Below are 17,374 nucleotides of genomic sequence, written 5' to 3' on the forward strand. Positions count from 1 at the left end.
TAGTGACAAAGATCATTTCCATGTTTTTTTTTTTTGTTTGTTTGTTTTTAAGTATTACATACACAGAGTCATGTTATAGATTTCTTCCGCTGCTGATACAACACACTAACATCATGGATTGGAGCTTTTTCAGAGCATTAAGAAAGTCTATCGAAAGAAAAACTCCAAGAGGTTAAGAACACTTATCCTTAGCCTGTGTTAAACCTAAGGCCTAGGGGCCAAATCTGGCCTCTCCGATATACTATGTGGCCCATCCTAAATGCATATGGAAGCCTTGAAAAAAAAATTCTTACCAATTCAAAGCCAACAAAAACTAGCTGAATGAATGTGGATCAGCTAGTCAGAAAGGGGGTGGAACGGAAGTGAGGTTCCACCACATTACATGAACATTCACTGGTCAATCAACAACCCACTTCTCAGTGGCAGCTTTGAGAAGTAACCAGAAAAGAACAAAAGATGTTCTCTCCATTGGCAATTGGGGGTTACAGACTCAGTTTTCCAGGACATCCCCAACGCAACAGACCACAACTCCACAATGATGTATGACCAATTGTCATGCAGCGCCAACAATTGTCCGACTCAGATTAAACTGGACCACAAAGGTGCTTCCTTTAGGTTTGCTTGAGATAGTCAACAGCACAGACTTGCAAAGGGAGAAATACTATTATATTTAAAAGTCAGTTGGAGTAGAAATCTCCACATGACGTCTACAGATTTAAAACTGCTGTCAACAAATGACCGTAATTCTTCCAGCCGCCCCTTTAAATTCAAAAGCATCATCAAAGTAACACGTCACTCCCTTTTAGAAACAGCCGAGTTAAGAAAATTGAAATTATCCATTAGCTTTGATTATCAAACTTAATAAATGGGTCATTTTTCAGAATCTGCTGAAATTAAAACTGCCCACTGTGTATTTTCAATTGAGGCTCCGCTCCTTTGCCAAGGAATTATTCTCCCGGAGGAATAATTCCAGCCATTAAGTAGTTACAAATCATGGAAATGAGATGACGGAATAGAGAATAGAGCGGCACTCACTGCTAAATCATTAAAAATGTACTTTCTTTACCTCGCCGGAAAAGCAGCACTGTGCATTACGTTCGCTGGCACCCGTCCAGGACCGGAGTGAGCGAGTCGGCCCGGGATGTTGCGAAAGCATAATTCTCTTGGAACTGAGGGCGATATTACTGGCGCGGCGTTCACGACATGTCGCAGTAAAACAGATTTAAATGGTTAGTAATACAATTTGAGCACCCTAAAATCACAAGGACGCTTGAGTTCAGGGTTGACATTTGGACTAAAGGAGGGAAAGTGCCGTCTGAGGAAAATGTAAAGAGAGCCAACAAACCTGGCTGCTTAAAGGCGGGGTATGTTTTTTTTCTCCGGGGTGGTTTTGCTGAATTGGCCTTCACACACGGATTAGCTACTGGTTAACTAGTTCATCTAACCCAGAAATAAAACATTTTTGGCATCGGTGGAACAAAGTACAGTACTGTAGAAACACTATCAGTAACTAACCTACTTAAACAGACTGATGCTCAGTCTCAAGGTAACAACAGAAGCAAGTGGATGAGCTTCAGCTCTGGAGGCAAGGCTCGTGCAGGAGGGCTCGGAGCGTCTCAAGAAAGGGGGTTGAATTCAAATTGCAGCTTACTAAAAGCATTTTTCACCTACCCTACTGTCAAGACACAACCATGAGTACTGTCATTTCCTGTAAGTTAGACAATAAGACACAGCTTTGTTTCTCACCCTCTGAACCCTGCAGACTCAAGAGAGTCGTCACATCAAACCGATTAAAACATAGGCATTTTCTTTGTCTTAGGGCATTGAAAATGCGCTGGTTTTCAGCCGCTTATCCGCAGCTCCACCAACAGAGTTGATCTCCTGAAGGACGCGAGATGAGAAGCAGCAGCTGAGACCTGCTGTGGTGACGCAACTTCAGACACACAGGTGAAAACATTTTGAGCGCGTTAATGTGAATAACAGATACCAGGTAACGTGTTCATGATTCAAGTTCACAACATTGCAGAGTTTGCTTCACAAGTCAGTCTCAAAGCTGGACCCCGTTTTCAAAACTAGTTTACAAGTGATCCTTATGTATGTTTAAGCAGGGCACACCACTGAAGAACTATTTTCCTTCTTAAATTCCTTAAATAAATAACCTTAACCATCATAGTCCAATATGTAACCATTATACTGCAAAAGTTGTTTTCTTTCTTAATGTCTCATTCATGTCAAAATTCCATCCTTTACTTTTATAATACTGGCTCCATCAAGAGGGAGAATTTCTGGTTGGACTCCCTTCAGCTCACTAAACCTGGATGTTCTCCCCAGATCATGACAGCGATAAATCAGATCGGGGTGGGGACATCACAGAAGGCTTATTTATAGCCACAGAACAAATTTAACCTTGACCCACTTCTTTTCACAGCAACCACACTCGCTTTATTCCTCAAGCCAAGAGTCAAACTTCATAATTTCACAGCTCCTTGTCAGCTCATAACTCTGACTTGGATATGAAATATTCAAATGCCGCTGGGCCTGGGTGAAATTCCTCATCCCGCTTCACACAATGTAGGCGCTTTGTTTCGGGCAGGATGATGCCGGCACCTGTGTGCTACTTCACATGTGGCGAGTACTAAAAAAAAACACCTGGACCCTGCGTGTCAGTGAAGGCATCGTTACTCACAGCGGCATTAAGCAGGGGGTTTTCACCCCAAAATAGCTCCTTTAACACCGTTTTGACAGATTTATCACTTGCAGAGGAGCATCTAGTCCGTTGCCATGGTGACCACAGATGCTGCAATAGCAGAACAGCACTTGTACATGAACCAAACTAAAATGTCTGAAGGAGAACCAACAGGCTCAAGCAGTAAAGTGAATTCTTTTGAATCACTCTGACAGCTTTGTATCAAAATTAATTTAAACCATCACTTTGATAGAGTATAAATCTTCTGCTCAGAAAATATGACCACATAACGCCAGTTGCAAAACGGACAGAAAGACACCGGGCGCAGTTGGAGACTCTTGCCGAGACCATTAGAGCATGTGTCAAACTCAAGGCTTGGAGCCTAATTTGGGCCCCCAAATCATATTATGGGGCCTGAGAGAGTTTAAAATATTAGACACATTTTTAAAAAGTTTCAAAATTTAGATAACCTACAATTGCTTTCAAACAGGTTGTAGACATTAACGACTGATCTGAAAACTCTCGGAAACACTTTTATTGATCTATTTGTATATAGAAAATGTTATTTCTCAAGTTCTAATATTTTCTGCAGAATTCTCATTAGTAGTATGAGGCACTGAAGCCAGTCCAAAGCCTTTGCCTCTCTGTTCCTGCTCCTAGGGGACTAATAAAAGCTCATAACCAACAAGAAAAGAGCAGTAAAAAAATGCAAACAGACCTCCCACCACCAATGCCTGAATGCCTCACTGTTCATATTGGTAATGATTAGTGAAGGGAGCGTAATAAAGATGAGCACAGTCAATGACAGCTATGTTGCAAAGAGGTTACCTTGTAAAAAAAAAAAACATTTTCTCATGTATTTACAATCTCTCATTATCTTATGTTATTGTTCATACTGTTAAGTGGAAGAAATGTAACGTAAGTTATTAACACGCTGCTCAGACTGATTCCAGTAGTAGCAATAGCTTGGTGAGGCTTCTTTAAACAGTGTCCTCAATTTCAGAGCCCACTAGATGGCGCGCTTTGCTCTAAAACTCTGACTTTAAACAGCTATTTCAAATAAACCTCAGATCATTTTTAAAGCCAGAGTGCCACCTGCTGCGCTCTGAAAATAGGCAGTGTTTCATGAAGCCTCACTGAATCACCACAGGTCATGAGAGATGCTCTCACCACCACGCACTCCTTCCCTAGCAACGGCTGAATAAAGTGGTAACTGAGCAGTGAAAACACATATATTGTATATGGAGGGAACTGTTAAGTCCACTAGTGGACTCGCCCCTCCCTGCAGCACATTTTTCATCACTATGTTTCCAAGGAGGCGACCATGCTTTCACATGTGTGATGCGCGTGCTGGTCTGGGTTGTGTGAAAGCGTCTGCACAGGTGAGCAGTAGCAGCAGAACACTGACGCACTGGGTGCCTGTGAGGTCAGGGGCGAGGTGGAGTGTTAGCGGGAACGACACCTGACAGCAGCTGGGTGGATGCAGCCTGGCACTTCTGTACATTCGTGTCACTCCTGATAAAAGCAAGAACCTGCTGAGAGGGAGAAACTCCGGCGCCACAGAGTCCCTCGTACGGAGCAGTAGAAACGCAGGATGAGAACACTTCCTTCCGTCCGACCTTCCTCTGCTCAGTGAGCAGACACGTCAGGACAGCTGTGATGTCAGGGGTGAAGGTGCCAACCTTGTCAGTGGCAGAGGTGAGCGCACGACGACGAGCAGGCACCACCGGATTTTTAGGTTTTGGAAAACGAAACCTGGATGACTCACTGCTTGGTCGTGTGGGAGCCAAATTGCACACTTTCTTCGCCCCAGCGAGTCGAGCCGGACGAGTCATCACGAGCAGCGAAAGTGACTTCTAGACCTTCAGAGTAGAAGTTGGAATATCTGATCGTTCCATGTGCGTAATATTCAGCAGCTTACCTACTGCCAAAGTCGGGTACGAGCCGTCTTTCCATGGCCACTTGATCCAGCTCTGACTGAGGGATCCCAGGACCAGACCCAACCACTGAAGAACACAAATCCCTCCATCTGGTCCAGGGACTGCCCGGTGGTTTCTTTCCAGGTGGACAGATGGAAAACCTCCAACACAACTTGACTAATGGAAACTTGAAGAGATCCCTGAACTGGCACGACACTTCGTAAACAACCGCACTGTTTTACCGGAAAAACACTGCAATTCTACCATTTCAACTCCAACTCACACTTGACTAGTGTCACCTGCAGGATAAGAGTTTCACTGTCATCCATCCACTTTTGGAGTGAATCTATCAAGAACATCCATCTATTCCTTCGCCTCACCCTATTCACAAGGACAGCAAAAAGGATAGACTTCAACGGGTGACCAAGGACGAGCGTGATAAATCAGCATGTCCTGGGTGGGACCGGTGGCCTCCTCCCAGAATCATCCGCCAGTAACATCTCACCACATCCATCCTGATGAGTCAGCTTGACTGGCTTGCACGGTCATCGTACTGAGTCTCTCACAGACGACTCTGCTTCATATCCTAGATCTAAGACGATGAGTGGAGAAGTAGCGTCTTTGCATCGCCATGATGGTGTTCTTTCACTCACTACCTACAGCTTGCAACCATGGCAGACCATGAATCCTGAGCAGAACATCTGATCCGCTTGGAATTCCCCGTCACTCAGAGGGAACCAGAGACCTTCAAACAGTGGAAGAGGTCACTGGTGAATCACTGACTTCTCATGTTAGGACTAACACAGGAGCTGACTCCAGGGAGTCTGTTTAAATGTTACTTTCAGACTTTCCGTTAGTTAATATCAGATGTGGACGGTGGCAGCGCTTCCTCACAAACGTGCTCGTTGTGTCCTTTTAGTGTAGTCCCCGGTGAAAGAGGGATGCTGCCATCTAGTGGACATTATAAGCTATTGACACTTCAAATAAGATGGCGCGCAAACTAACCCTGATGTGAGACTAAAATACAAGGTTAGGACATGCAACTTACCACAATGTTAGTGTTTTGTACACAATTCAGAAGCGTCGTGACGCACACCGAGACAAACAAGTGAACAAAATACACAGTTATGGCTACTTCCAAGCAACTTCTTCAGAAAAGCTAAAGCTAAAACCCCGGTGTCAACTTCGAGATGCAGTCAAAAGTCTAACAGAGTTTAAGAATTGAACGTACCTGTGTTTTCTTGTTGAAAAGCCATACTGATAGTTACAAGGTAAAGCCGGTGTAGAGTGCAACAAAAAGTTACATTTCTGGCTGTGAAAACCAAGGAGTGGATGGGTGACAGCAAACAGAACTGAGTCATGGCCCAGGTGACACTGACATTTGTACAACTGAAGGTGAACTGCATACGTCCAGAGACGTAAAATCATGTAACGTTCAGTAGGAGACACTACGAAAGGTCAAGTGAGCCCATTTGTAGCCAACTGAGAGATAAAGCGAGTCCTCGCCAGGGATGGTCAGTTGGCATTCTGTGACCACTTCCTGTTGGGGTTCAGCAACTCTTCCCGAGCACCGTCACCGTTTTATAGTTTTAGGAGATGATATGCCGTATTAAATTTGTGTTTCCACACCCCTTGACAAAAAGGAACACGCAGACTAAACCCCTGTCAAGTGAATTTATGTTGATTCTTCATGTATTTTAAGGCCTTTTACACCGTACATTAAGGGTCTCCTGCTGCTGGGTGGCAGTGTTTCACCAATGCGGCTGACTTTATGTTCCAAATGAATAATCCAACCGACTGTGTATCTACGTAGTTTTGGACTGTGGGAAGTCAAGAATACAGCACCACTATTTAATGTCATCAATGCTCGCAAAAGATTTAACTAGAGTAAGCTAATGCTAAATAACTGCAGGCCAGGGGTGGGCAATTACATTGTACAGTGGCACCTCGGTTCTGGACCACAATCCCTTCCAGACGGCCGTTCGAGAGGCAATTTGCACAATAAAGTGCGTTGTGGGTCATGGGGCGTTCGAGTTCAGGATTTTCGATGAAATCCGAAGCAAAAAAATCTTGAAATTTTTGTTCGAACTCCGATTTGTTCGAATTCCAGGACGTTCGAAAGCCACATTATATTCTGGGAATGTTATAAGGGGCTGTTAAACCAAAAGACAGCAGAAATTAATAAGTGAAATATAGGAGTGAAAAAAATGTCAAGGGTCTAAGAAACATTAAGTCAACAAATGTTGCATTTCAAAAAGTGAGATCAAATTATATGATAATATTTTAAATAATTAGATACATTTTTCATTTTCATTGTAAAGCTATGAATATATTTTCCATTTAGGTACCATTACAAGAGTTCTGTGGTAAAACAGACAATATACTTATTTTTGAAATCTATTCTTGCTTTCATAAAGATGATAATAAAAAGACCAAGTATATGGACCAAACGGATCAGTGTTGCTGTCATCTACCTGTAATGAAACAGGATGAAGACATAACAATGGCAGAAATTCTCAGTCTTTCAGTTGCGGTACATTTAACGGCCTCACCGGCCACCGCCACCAAGATGTACTATCAGTACAATACCATGTTTGTTTTGGAGTTTGTTGTTGTTTAAAAGCCTTTTGGCTGCTCCCCCTGGTGGAAATACTGGGGAACAGCAATACCAACGCCAAGAGCACATGGAATCTATGTGACCAGTGACGGTAACAACATTTGAAACGGACTGGTGCTATTTCTTACGTAAACAGAATGTAAATGTGCCTTCAGGGATGGTCCCACTCTGTAAAAACAAGGACACAATAGACACAGAGTGGAGTTTATTCACATGTCACACACTACAGAGGGTAATGTCTACAAGAAAACATTGAAGAGCGCTGCCTTATATGACACAGAAAAACAACAACGAAAGACACAAAACCTTTTTCTCTTTGCAAGTATATAAAAATAGTGTTGCTACAAAAGTATAAATTAGGCTTACTAATAAGACAACTCAGATCTACACAGGAATCTGCTGCCAAAGTGCGATAAAAAAGACAAACGGAAATAAACAAACCATTTTTTTTTCTCTTCAGAGTACAAAAAGGAATAAATGCCTGTAAAATAGGATGAAAGCAACACTTAGTCTGTAACCTGAATGCAGATCATAATTCGTCGTTGAAACAGAGAAGGTCTCACATTAGCATTCCTATATTATTTATATTTTACAATTGTATTATCTGAATAAGTTAAAATCCTGAAACAAACTTACAGCTGAGTTTTTAATAACAGTATCTGAGTTACTATTCATTAAAAAATTTTGAAATGCTACTGTAGAAAAAGAGAGGTATAATGTTATTGGTGCTCCCTACGATCTCTGAAATGACGGCGCCTCGTGTGGCCTAAAACAGCAGTTCTCTATTATTATTTACACGGCAAGTCCACCAAAAGCTCATCAGCCATCCCATAATGATTCAGGGTTTCGCTCATTTTGACATGATTCGTCCAAAAACAGTTGCTTAAAACTTTATATATCTTACTAAAAGCATGCATATCCTTTATATAATTTTAATTTAATAATAAACAACAGAGGAATATCTCCAAGAAGATTTCAGTCGACATTGTCACGTCAACAATGGCATTGTGTCCCAGAGCTATGTTAAAATACTTGCTTAAAAATTACCATAAAAATCCCTTCATCAGTCAAATGTTGCCGGTTGCAGCCGAGGCCGACAAACCGGAGCACAGTATTTTGATTTTTAACTTACAACAAATAGCTTTTTTTTGTTTGTTTTGTTTTGTTTTAACTTTTTTTTTTTTACAATGTATTGAGGTAAAACACTGGCTGAGTATATTTATAACAAAAAAAGTCATGAATTTACAGCATTTTTCATTAAAATGTGAAGAAATCAGCTGAAGAAGGATCACTTTAAGTGAGTTGAAACAGATGTGTGAATACTTTACAGAGGTAAAATGGAACATTTATGGAGTGGAAATCAGCTGTTGAGAATGTGATTAAAAACACAAATCATTAAGTCAGAGCGGACTCATTCTCTTTCAAAGATTCAATGGATTTGGCAAATAAGGGCAGGCGGGAGAAAATTGACTTTCATTGACATTACAACTAGAATTTCCGATTGTACACCATCTTAAATGTCAGAAAAAAAGCTTTGACATATCCATGTAAAATGAGTCCAACAGTAAATTCAAACAGTTGTGGATGATCTGGTTTAACAGGACAAATAAACAGTCAAAAACATGAACTCAAAATGAGGCAGTTTTCAAGCGAGTTAAAAGTAATGTATCATTGAAAAACGAAACCAGAACAACAGCATGCTGTTGCTGTGTGTTGTGTAAGCTAGTTTCCTCCAGTCTTAACTTTGAAGTGCAGCAGATCTGCATCAGGATTGTCAAGTCCAATTTATGTTACAACACAAATGTGCCGCCAAATTTTAGAATTCATTTTCCATGTATCAAAGTGACTAAAGTACAATTAAGCCAATGCCATTGGTCCTCATTTCAATAGAGAGAATTCATACGCTAGTCATGGGAAGTTCTGACTGCCATTTCATGGGGTTTTGCGTGAAAGGTCAAGCTCAGAAATCACTTGGCTGCGCTACAGTGAAGCTCACACCTTCAGTGCGGGATATAAATGTGGTGTTCTACCGCCCAGCCCTTATTGCAAGACGAGTGTAAGCAGAAAGAAAAGACACCAGCACACACAGAGCATGTGTGTTGCTACTTAACCAGTGTAGTCCATGTTCAAGAACCAGTAGATGTGACAGTGGATGTTGTGCTTAGGTGTGTCTGAGTCGTGACAGCTTCCACACAGGAACACAAAAAAATGCCCAGGTTTAACCTGTAAAGGTTACAGTTCATTGCTGTGTGACGGAGGGGAGAAAAAAAAACAACCTTTTTTTTTTCTTTTTTTTTCAAAGGCCATAATCAGCAGTTTAAAGGCATGATGTTGGGTCCAATTCAGAAATGAACATGGAAGCGACTTAAGGCCCGGATGACATAGCAACAAACACAGTGACATTTCCATTCGTCCATGTCATGGTAGGAGGTATTACATGGTTTTCCGCACAATAATAAATATCTTGAGAACAACTCGAGAGCCATTTTGATGAAACAATCTGTAATGTTTGTTTGTTGGCTATAGATGGAACTGAGTTATCGAGGGTGGAACGTCAGGCACAAGTCATGGTTCGGTACAAACCTCAGCTTTGAGGTCAGAATACTGTGTGTGTGTGTGTGTGCGCGTGTGTGTGTGTATTCCAGTGAGGGAGGAAAGTGTTGGGTGCACTCATTCCTGAGAAAATCCCAGCGATTTCACGAAATTAAATAACGTCTGGAGAACTGAAACGGTTGAAAATAGTCCGTCAAAAATCATAACCCCTGTGCTTATTGCCCTGAAAACCAAAAAAATCTGAGAGGAAGACAAGTGGGGAAACAAGCTTACTGTATAAAATTCCTGCCTGGTTCATGAAAACCTTGGTGAGGAGATGAATGAACTTCTGAGGGTTACATTTTAACAAAAATACAATAATGTTATCTGATGTTTTTACTTTGGGACGATTTGCGAAATGACTGACTGGAGAGAAAAATGACAGAGCAGTCTGATCTGTCTTGGCCTTTTCATACGAGGTCATGTGCAAAAGTCCTCTCAACAGTTTTCACCCGGAAAATCCCCCTTCTGGCCCCTCTAAAATGAAAAGAAGCTGACATGAATTTTAGGGTCCATTTACACAATTCCAGACATTTTTAATACAATAAACTCAAGTCAACAGTTACTGAGACTGACTGAGAGTTGTTTCTGTTTTTTCTAGGTCGCATCAGTCCAGAAGATCCGATCCATTACTGTTATCTTTCATGAACTTAACATTTGTTGTGCATTTTGAGTGATATATGATCAATGGCTGTTTAGTTCTTCAATTCATAGGAGCACAAGCATGTGTGACAGTGGGCCACACACTCACTAAGACACACACAACTCATGACTGACAGCCAAGATAAAACTAGTATTTTAGAAACCCAGAACGCTCTAGACATGAATGGAGCGAGGGATAGACAAGCAGTCTTAGTTCCTAAATGTATTCACTCAATATCTGAACTAAAGGGGGAAGTGAAAATAAAAAAAGAAGGGGAAATAGACCATCAGTTATTATTATTATTATTTATAGTAGTCGTAGTGGTGGTAGTAGTAGTAGTATAGACAATGAGTGGCCAGAAACGGGCCAAAAAAATATGGATTATGAATTTAAGAAGTACAATTTAGTTCAACATTTTTAACATGAGCCATTTCTATATTGAGTATATCCAATACAGTGCGATCCGGCTCTAAATATTCCATTTAGCTTGAGAGTGAGACAAAAAGTTATTTTCAGATATACTCATCAACAGGGAGCCAATGAACTGATGATCCAATTTTGACATTCGCATCGTTTTCACAGAGATTACAACACAATTGTTAACAGCTTAAGTGTAAATAACCAACTGTTTGCTAGTCTTGATAGCGTTTGAAAATCTTACATCATTAAAGAGCTACTACATAGTTCCCTGGATAGTCTACCAATGTGACAACATTCACAACAGAAGCCATGTGTGATTGTCTACCTTGTGAAATAAATAAATAAATGTTTCTCTGAATGCAAAAGACCTGCTGCTACATTAGACAACAAGTAAGTAACATTATCCTGAAACAATTGTTCAACTGTCTTCCTGTGTGTAGAAACAGGGAACCTGTCTGAAAGTTCCCAACAGTAAACTGTGCACTGGCAGTTGTACCTTATTGTTCTTGTTGGCTGTTAATGCCTCAGTGTTTGAAACCCTCGGATCACAACAGCAATGGTTACATGGACAGTACGACGAAGAGCCACTTTGGAAGCTGGTGCCCCAGTTGGAATGATGAAAAGTTGAAAAACAGACCCACTGTTCTTGTCATCCATACTGCTATGAGCTAGTGTGTCAGCTGGTCGCTAACTTCTTTCCTTAAAATTAGAGATCTAAAAGCATGTAGTGGATCAGGCTGGCCAGCGTGGATGCTAGAGACAGTCTCACCATACAGAACAAAATGACACCATCCGGCTTGTTCCAAATTAAATTTCATTCAGATCGCAAGGGCTGGATTGCATGGAACGGCATCCATCCTTTCTTGGTGGAATGATTTCTGCATCATGTTTACTCCCTGTCACATGACCAGCAAATCCATCCTCCACCAATAAGAGTGGCTCAGCACTGCCCATCTCTGCGACTGAAGCAATAGCCGCAGCTGCAGAGCCAACGCCTTAACAGCAAAAGCTCCACAAACAAAACGGCTCACAGCAGCAGGTGTTGCTAGGTTACAGACAGGCGTTTGTTTTAACAAATGGATCAAGAAGTACGATGACGGAAGGGTCTTACACAGTACAGTGAGTGTCAGATCAGACTCTTTTCTCACCACATAAACGGCAACAATTCAATCACCTAGCAGAATAAATTCATATATACTGAGGAATTAATTACCCATCATTAATAACATAATATCATCAAGAGCTACACGTTATTAAAAAAGTTTGTCTACAGCTTAAAGGCTGCAGGGAGTCTGAGGTATTAGTTCAACATTCTACAATGCACTTTTAAAACAAGAAACTCAACGTGCACCTGTTCACTGCAATGAAGTCATGACGACTCATAGATGCAAACATTAGTGATTAAATTAACCCCTTATTTAAAAATTTTAAAAGGTAGTGATCGATGGCGTGGAGTGGCAAAAGTTGTCATAGAGTTTGCCAGGCTCAAAATTAAGATCAGCGCATCATCGGAAAAGACTAGATGGGATTGAACTATAGAGAGAGGTGGAGACGTCTTTCTCGCTCATAATTTGAAGTACTTTGTTAGGAACTGTCCCGGGTGAGCCAAGTCACAGCCCTCCGCCCGTGTTTGGAACGCCTCACTAGGTCAATCACCCTGACAAGAGGCTTAAGCAGCAGGACTTCTACGGAATCTCTATAGGACAGTGAGCTTCTCACCATCTCTCAGGCAGGAGAAGACTCACTTAGGCCGTTTATTCAGGAACTACCCAAAGCTCATGAGCATAGATGATGAGATCATGAAGACGCTTTCCGCCCAGACTGCAGTGAGAAATTCTGTCCATAAAGGGATCTTAACCTCGATGCTTCAACACAACTGGGACAAAAATCAATAGTCAAAGAACTGTCACATCATCTGTACACGTCCATGTAAACACAGCTGCTATTCACCCAGGGCGTTTGTTTTACAGCACGGTAAGAGCAGTGGATGCTGACGTAACCTGACATTGTTGCCACTGAGTGACAGTAACAGCATAAAGCCTAGTGATTTTAATCGCATTACGGATGCATCCCAAACGGAGGAGGGATGTACCAAACTAGACCATGTTGTTCATGTACACGTTCCACCCTCCTCAAAACTATGTCTATAGAAAATCCGTGATAGGCTTCGGACATTGCTGTATGCTATTATCATTCCAAAGAAATGTTGCGTTAAAGTGTCTTTAAATAAATAAAACTCCGGAGGTTTGGTTCTAGCCCATGTTGGAGCGGAGGAAAATCAGTTTGTTCATTTCTTCGGCAGTGACCTGCTGCCTCCTTTTCATGGCAAGACTTTGCTCACACACCGTAATGCACTCGCTGCGAATCCCCACGGCGGGCACCGCCAGCAGCCACAGCGCCAGGCGAGCCAGCTTGGGGAATTTTTCAGCCACCGTGGCGCTCCAATACTGCAAAAGATCGGTGGAGCCCTGGAGAGGAGGCTCAGCCAGGTATTGGAAAATCTCCTGTCGGACTTGGCTCTGACCGTCGTCGTTGCCTGAGAAGGCGCATGACGACGAGGTTCCTCTGGAAGCGCTGCCGTTGTTACCCCCTCCATCCACGCGGCTAATTTTAGGAGTCGAAGGGCCGTCGGTGTCTCGGTCCTCACAACTGGACACTCCGCTACCGCTCATACCTCCATCTCTGGACTCGACGGCCATTTCACAGGCGCGGGTGATGATGTCCTCGTGCTGGTAGGCCGGAACGGACCGAAGCTTCAGTTGCGGGTCCAGGATCATTGCTACCTGATGCGCTCGCTCCACCTGCACACACAAGCATTCAAAATAAACCATGCTCATCATTTCTACCCCCCAGGGATATTGTCGAAGAATCTATGAGTTTTCCTTTTAATCAAATGTTTTCCTTTTGTGTTGAAGATGTTTGTTACAACTGGAGAAATATGAACTATTGTTTGAAGAAAAATTCTTGGTATTTAATAGGGATTGGTCAAATCTGATCTACTGACACTCAGAAACCAGTCCAAATAAAGGATATCTAATCTCGACTAATCCAAACCCAAAATTAAATCTTCAGTTTCACTTTGTACAACACGTCATAAACACAGGCGAACTCACATCTGTCATGTGGAAGTACTTTCCATTATTCAGATAAGAAGTACAAGAGCAGAGTGAAGCGTGTCCAAATCAAGTGTCTCCAGGGCAGGCAGGCAGAACTGGAAATTTCAACACTACAAACGTGATAAAGCATCTGCTGGAGCACCACCACTGACGAAGACTTCTTACACAGGGAACCATGGCAACCATTTTTACAGGAAACCTGACAGATGTTATGTTATGTTTACTTAGGTTTTTAATAAAGTCAAACCATTTGTCTTTACCCTCAGAGAATATGGTGTATTTAGATGTTACTGTTTAGCAGTTTACATCCATAAACGAGTCATAGATAACTTTTCAAGTGACAAGAAGGAATCGGAGTGACACTAGCAGATCCTAAAGGTGGCTGTATGGCTATTTTCTTATACCTTTCTATGCGTTCTTACACAACCATGGAGGACCAAACACGATTTCAAAATAAACGGCTGGATGAATTCAGTACCTTAAAATTTTCCTTGAGTGCTTCTAGGAAGTAGTGGCAGAGTTTGCTGGCCACTCCAGTTCCAGCCTCACCAGCTTTGGCTGTGAAGAACTTCTCCAAGCGGAGGTAGACGGGGAGCACCTGCTGCAGGGTTGGTCTCCTCTGACGGCTCAGTTCCAGTGCCGCCAGACGGAGCGGAGCCAGCAGACACGCCAGAGTTCCTAGCAAATGCTTGTTGAGACCTTGGAGAAGCGGAGCCGTGGACTTACTTCGGCCATAAGCCTCACAAATCTGCTCAAAGTGTGCATGGACCTGCAGAAGTGCTTCAGCCATGCGGTCCCAGCAAGGAGGGGTCGGGCATTGTGCTGGGCTGTGCTGTGAGGCTTCTTCTGTTGTGCTTGTGGACATATTGGTGGAGGCTTCATCTCGAAGCACCAGGTTGGTGGAGGAGGCGATGTCTCGGCAGGTTAGGAGAAGTTCTGCCAGCTCGTGGAGGCCTCGAGCCTGAAGGCTGCGCTTCCCAAGAACAGCTTGGACGACGGCACCCAAAGAGCAACCAGCACATCGCAGGCAGATCTTGCTGCGACAACCGCTGCCGAGTGGTGATCCCCCGATCCCTGCCGCCCAAACCCGTGACTCGGACACGTACACTGTGCGAATGTCCGACATGACAAACTCTGACAGGACATTCTGTACCCAGTGGTGGATCTGCTCAGGGCCCTCACGAAGCTCTGCCTCCCGAACGCCGAGAACATACCGCTTCAGTCTGCAACCTTCCACCTGGTACGCTGTCAGAACATAGCAGGCATTTGGACCCGATGTCTGGGAGTGGCACGTGACAGCGATGCCGAGCGACGCATTGGAGCCAAGAGCACACGTGACCTTGACCTTGACTTGGTTGTACATGTGAGGCAGCTGCCGCAGCGCCAAGGCACTCATGTTGCCGAGGGCGTCGCGGGTGGAATAAGCACCATGTCGAGCCCCCGTGTCCACCAGAGTCTGGGCCAGCTTGAGAAAGTCCTTGCTGTTGAGCACGTTGAGCATGCCCAGGTCGGTGCACATTACCCGTAAGAGCCGCTCAGCCACCTGCTGTCGCTCCTTCTCAGGAAGTCCGTTGTTCTCTGTAGGCAAACAGAGAGCTGAAACATTCAATTCACTGATCATATTCATCTAAGTAAGTGTTTTTTTAAATGATGAAGCTCTTGTTTTTCCTTTAAGCTAGTGCATTTAAAAATAGGATTATTTGTAAAGTAGTTTCAATTCATTTTAGTCTTTCATGGCCAGAGTTGAATCGACTTCAGAGATACTAACATCCTGAGCCAAAACCACCCTTGTTCTCAAAGTACTGGCATGTGAAATAAACAAATATCGCTGCGTCCAAGATGAAAACGTGCTGACTAGTACTCACGACTGACGACGTGGTTCCTCTGGGAGACGTTTTGAGGCTTGATCTGAAGTTTCACTGAGGGAAGGGCCTGAGCCTGGGAAGCCCTCCACATTTGCTCCTGAGGACCAGAGGCTGAGGAAGATTTCGGAGAGTCCCCTTTGGTATGGTTCTCATTGTCAGCTGAGGGGAGCGAAGAAAGTAGGAAATGTGTCAAAAGAAATCCTTGTAAAAATAACATGGGCATCATGATGAGTGCATTTACAAAAATTAAAAGGAATGATGGAAAAATCAAATAAAACCATGCATTATAAACAAACTGAATTATTTGGTTTAATGTCTGTGCTACTACCAAAATCTCAACAAGAATGTTGGAGCGTCACCTGATAAAGACAAAGGCCAGTGTTTTCTTGTCAGTAATTATGATAATTTTGATTTTTAAAACACATTACAACCTTCCCATTCCCACACGTCCGTCAGAATTAAGACACTTTTGGATTTGACTGAATCATTCCCGAGCCTTGACTCAAACACCAACTAGTTAGAATAGTGAAATCATTCTGAATAAATGTGTCTACATGGATCGCAGCGACCAGGAGCCAGCAGTTGTGTTTCACAGAGCTCGACATGCATTAGCAGTAGTGGACTCACCAGCGTGGGACTGCATGTGCTCCAGCAGATTGTTGTAGAACTGGAACTGGATACCACAGGCCCCACAAGAGTAGGGTTCTATAGAAAAATCACAAGGCCCACAAGAGTGTTGACTCCTTGCCACAGAAGCTGCTGTGCAGAAGTGTTTACTATTGCAAAGCCAGCAGCATTTGCTGAGAAGTAAACTGGGCTGCGCCTACTAAGATACAACCTATATTTAGATTATAAAATACACATGTAATCACAGGATATCAAAAATGATTCCTTTCCAAAATGATGTCTTTGAAGGCTGACTTTCATTCCATCCCAGTATAATTGAAAACAGCACTTCAATACAGAACGAGCACTGATGGAAATCCTATGTTTTTCGTAGTGCTAGTTATAATACCAGTTTATTCCCAATAAAACATCACACCTTCCTGGATTGTGCGGCGGTTTGATTATATTTGTTGTTCAAAAGTGAAAAATTTAAATCGGAAATTCCGTAGAAAATATCGATATGTGCCTGCCCACTATGGCACCAACTTCCAAGAAAGCCATGGGTCGAATTCGAAAATGTCCCCATATAGATGACATCATAGACAGGGTCACCCGAGTTCAAGAGCCATTTGCACACACATATAGATTTGCTTCTTTCACTTTTAGCTCCTGGCACGCTCAAAAAAACAGAGCCATTCGGACGGTCTCTCTGTAGCGCAGCTCAAACACTGGTCTAAAGGTTCGGGTCTCCACAAAATGTCAGCGATCAAATCATGCTTCTACCTCACTGCGTAACATCACAACGCCTGGCAAGTTCTTCCATGACAGAAAGCTCATCTCCAACTTAATCTTAACGTGCTGCGTGTGTTGGTCCCACATTTCCAACCAGCAACGTTACACCCCAAGGACA

The 17,374-nt window shown here is 42.9% G+C and overlaps 1 protein-coding gene across 6 annotated transcripts in view; it reads right to left on the reverse strand.

The window, feature by feature from the left end:
- Positions 1–7,034: 7,034 nt before the first annotated feature.
- The window catches only part of znf618 (zinc finger protein 618), a 51,946-nt gene continuing 41,606 nt past the window's right edge, over positions 7,035–17,374 (reverse strand). For 5 of the 6 annotated variants that reach the window (XM_053858553.1, XM_053858517.1, XM_053858546.1 and 2 more), the window contains exons 11-14: positions 16,486–16,563; positions 15,859–16,017; positions 14,472–15,571; positions 7,035–13,678 (exon numbers count right to left, since the gene is read on the reverse strand). In XM_053858553.1, coding sequence (XP_053714528.1) covers positions 13,130–13,678; positions 14,472–15,571; positions 15,859–16,017; positions 16,486–16,563 — 1,886 coding nt within the window. In that variant the 3' untranslated portion in view covers positions 7,035–13,129. The remainder of the gene's footprint in view (positions 13,679–14,471; positions 15,572–15,858; positions 16,018–16,485; positions 16,564–17,374) is intronic. The other variant, XM_053858561.1, reaches the window with a different exon arrangement.

This window comes from Synchiropus splendidus, chromosome 1 (assembly GCF_027744825.2).
Source record: "Synchiropus splendidus isolate RoL2022-P1 chromosome 1, RoL_Sspl_1.0, whole genome shotgun sequence".
Lineage (NCBI taxonomy): Eukaryota > Metazoa > Chordata > Actinopteri > Syngnathiformes > Callionymidae > Synchiropus > Synchiropus splendidus.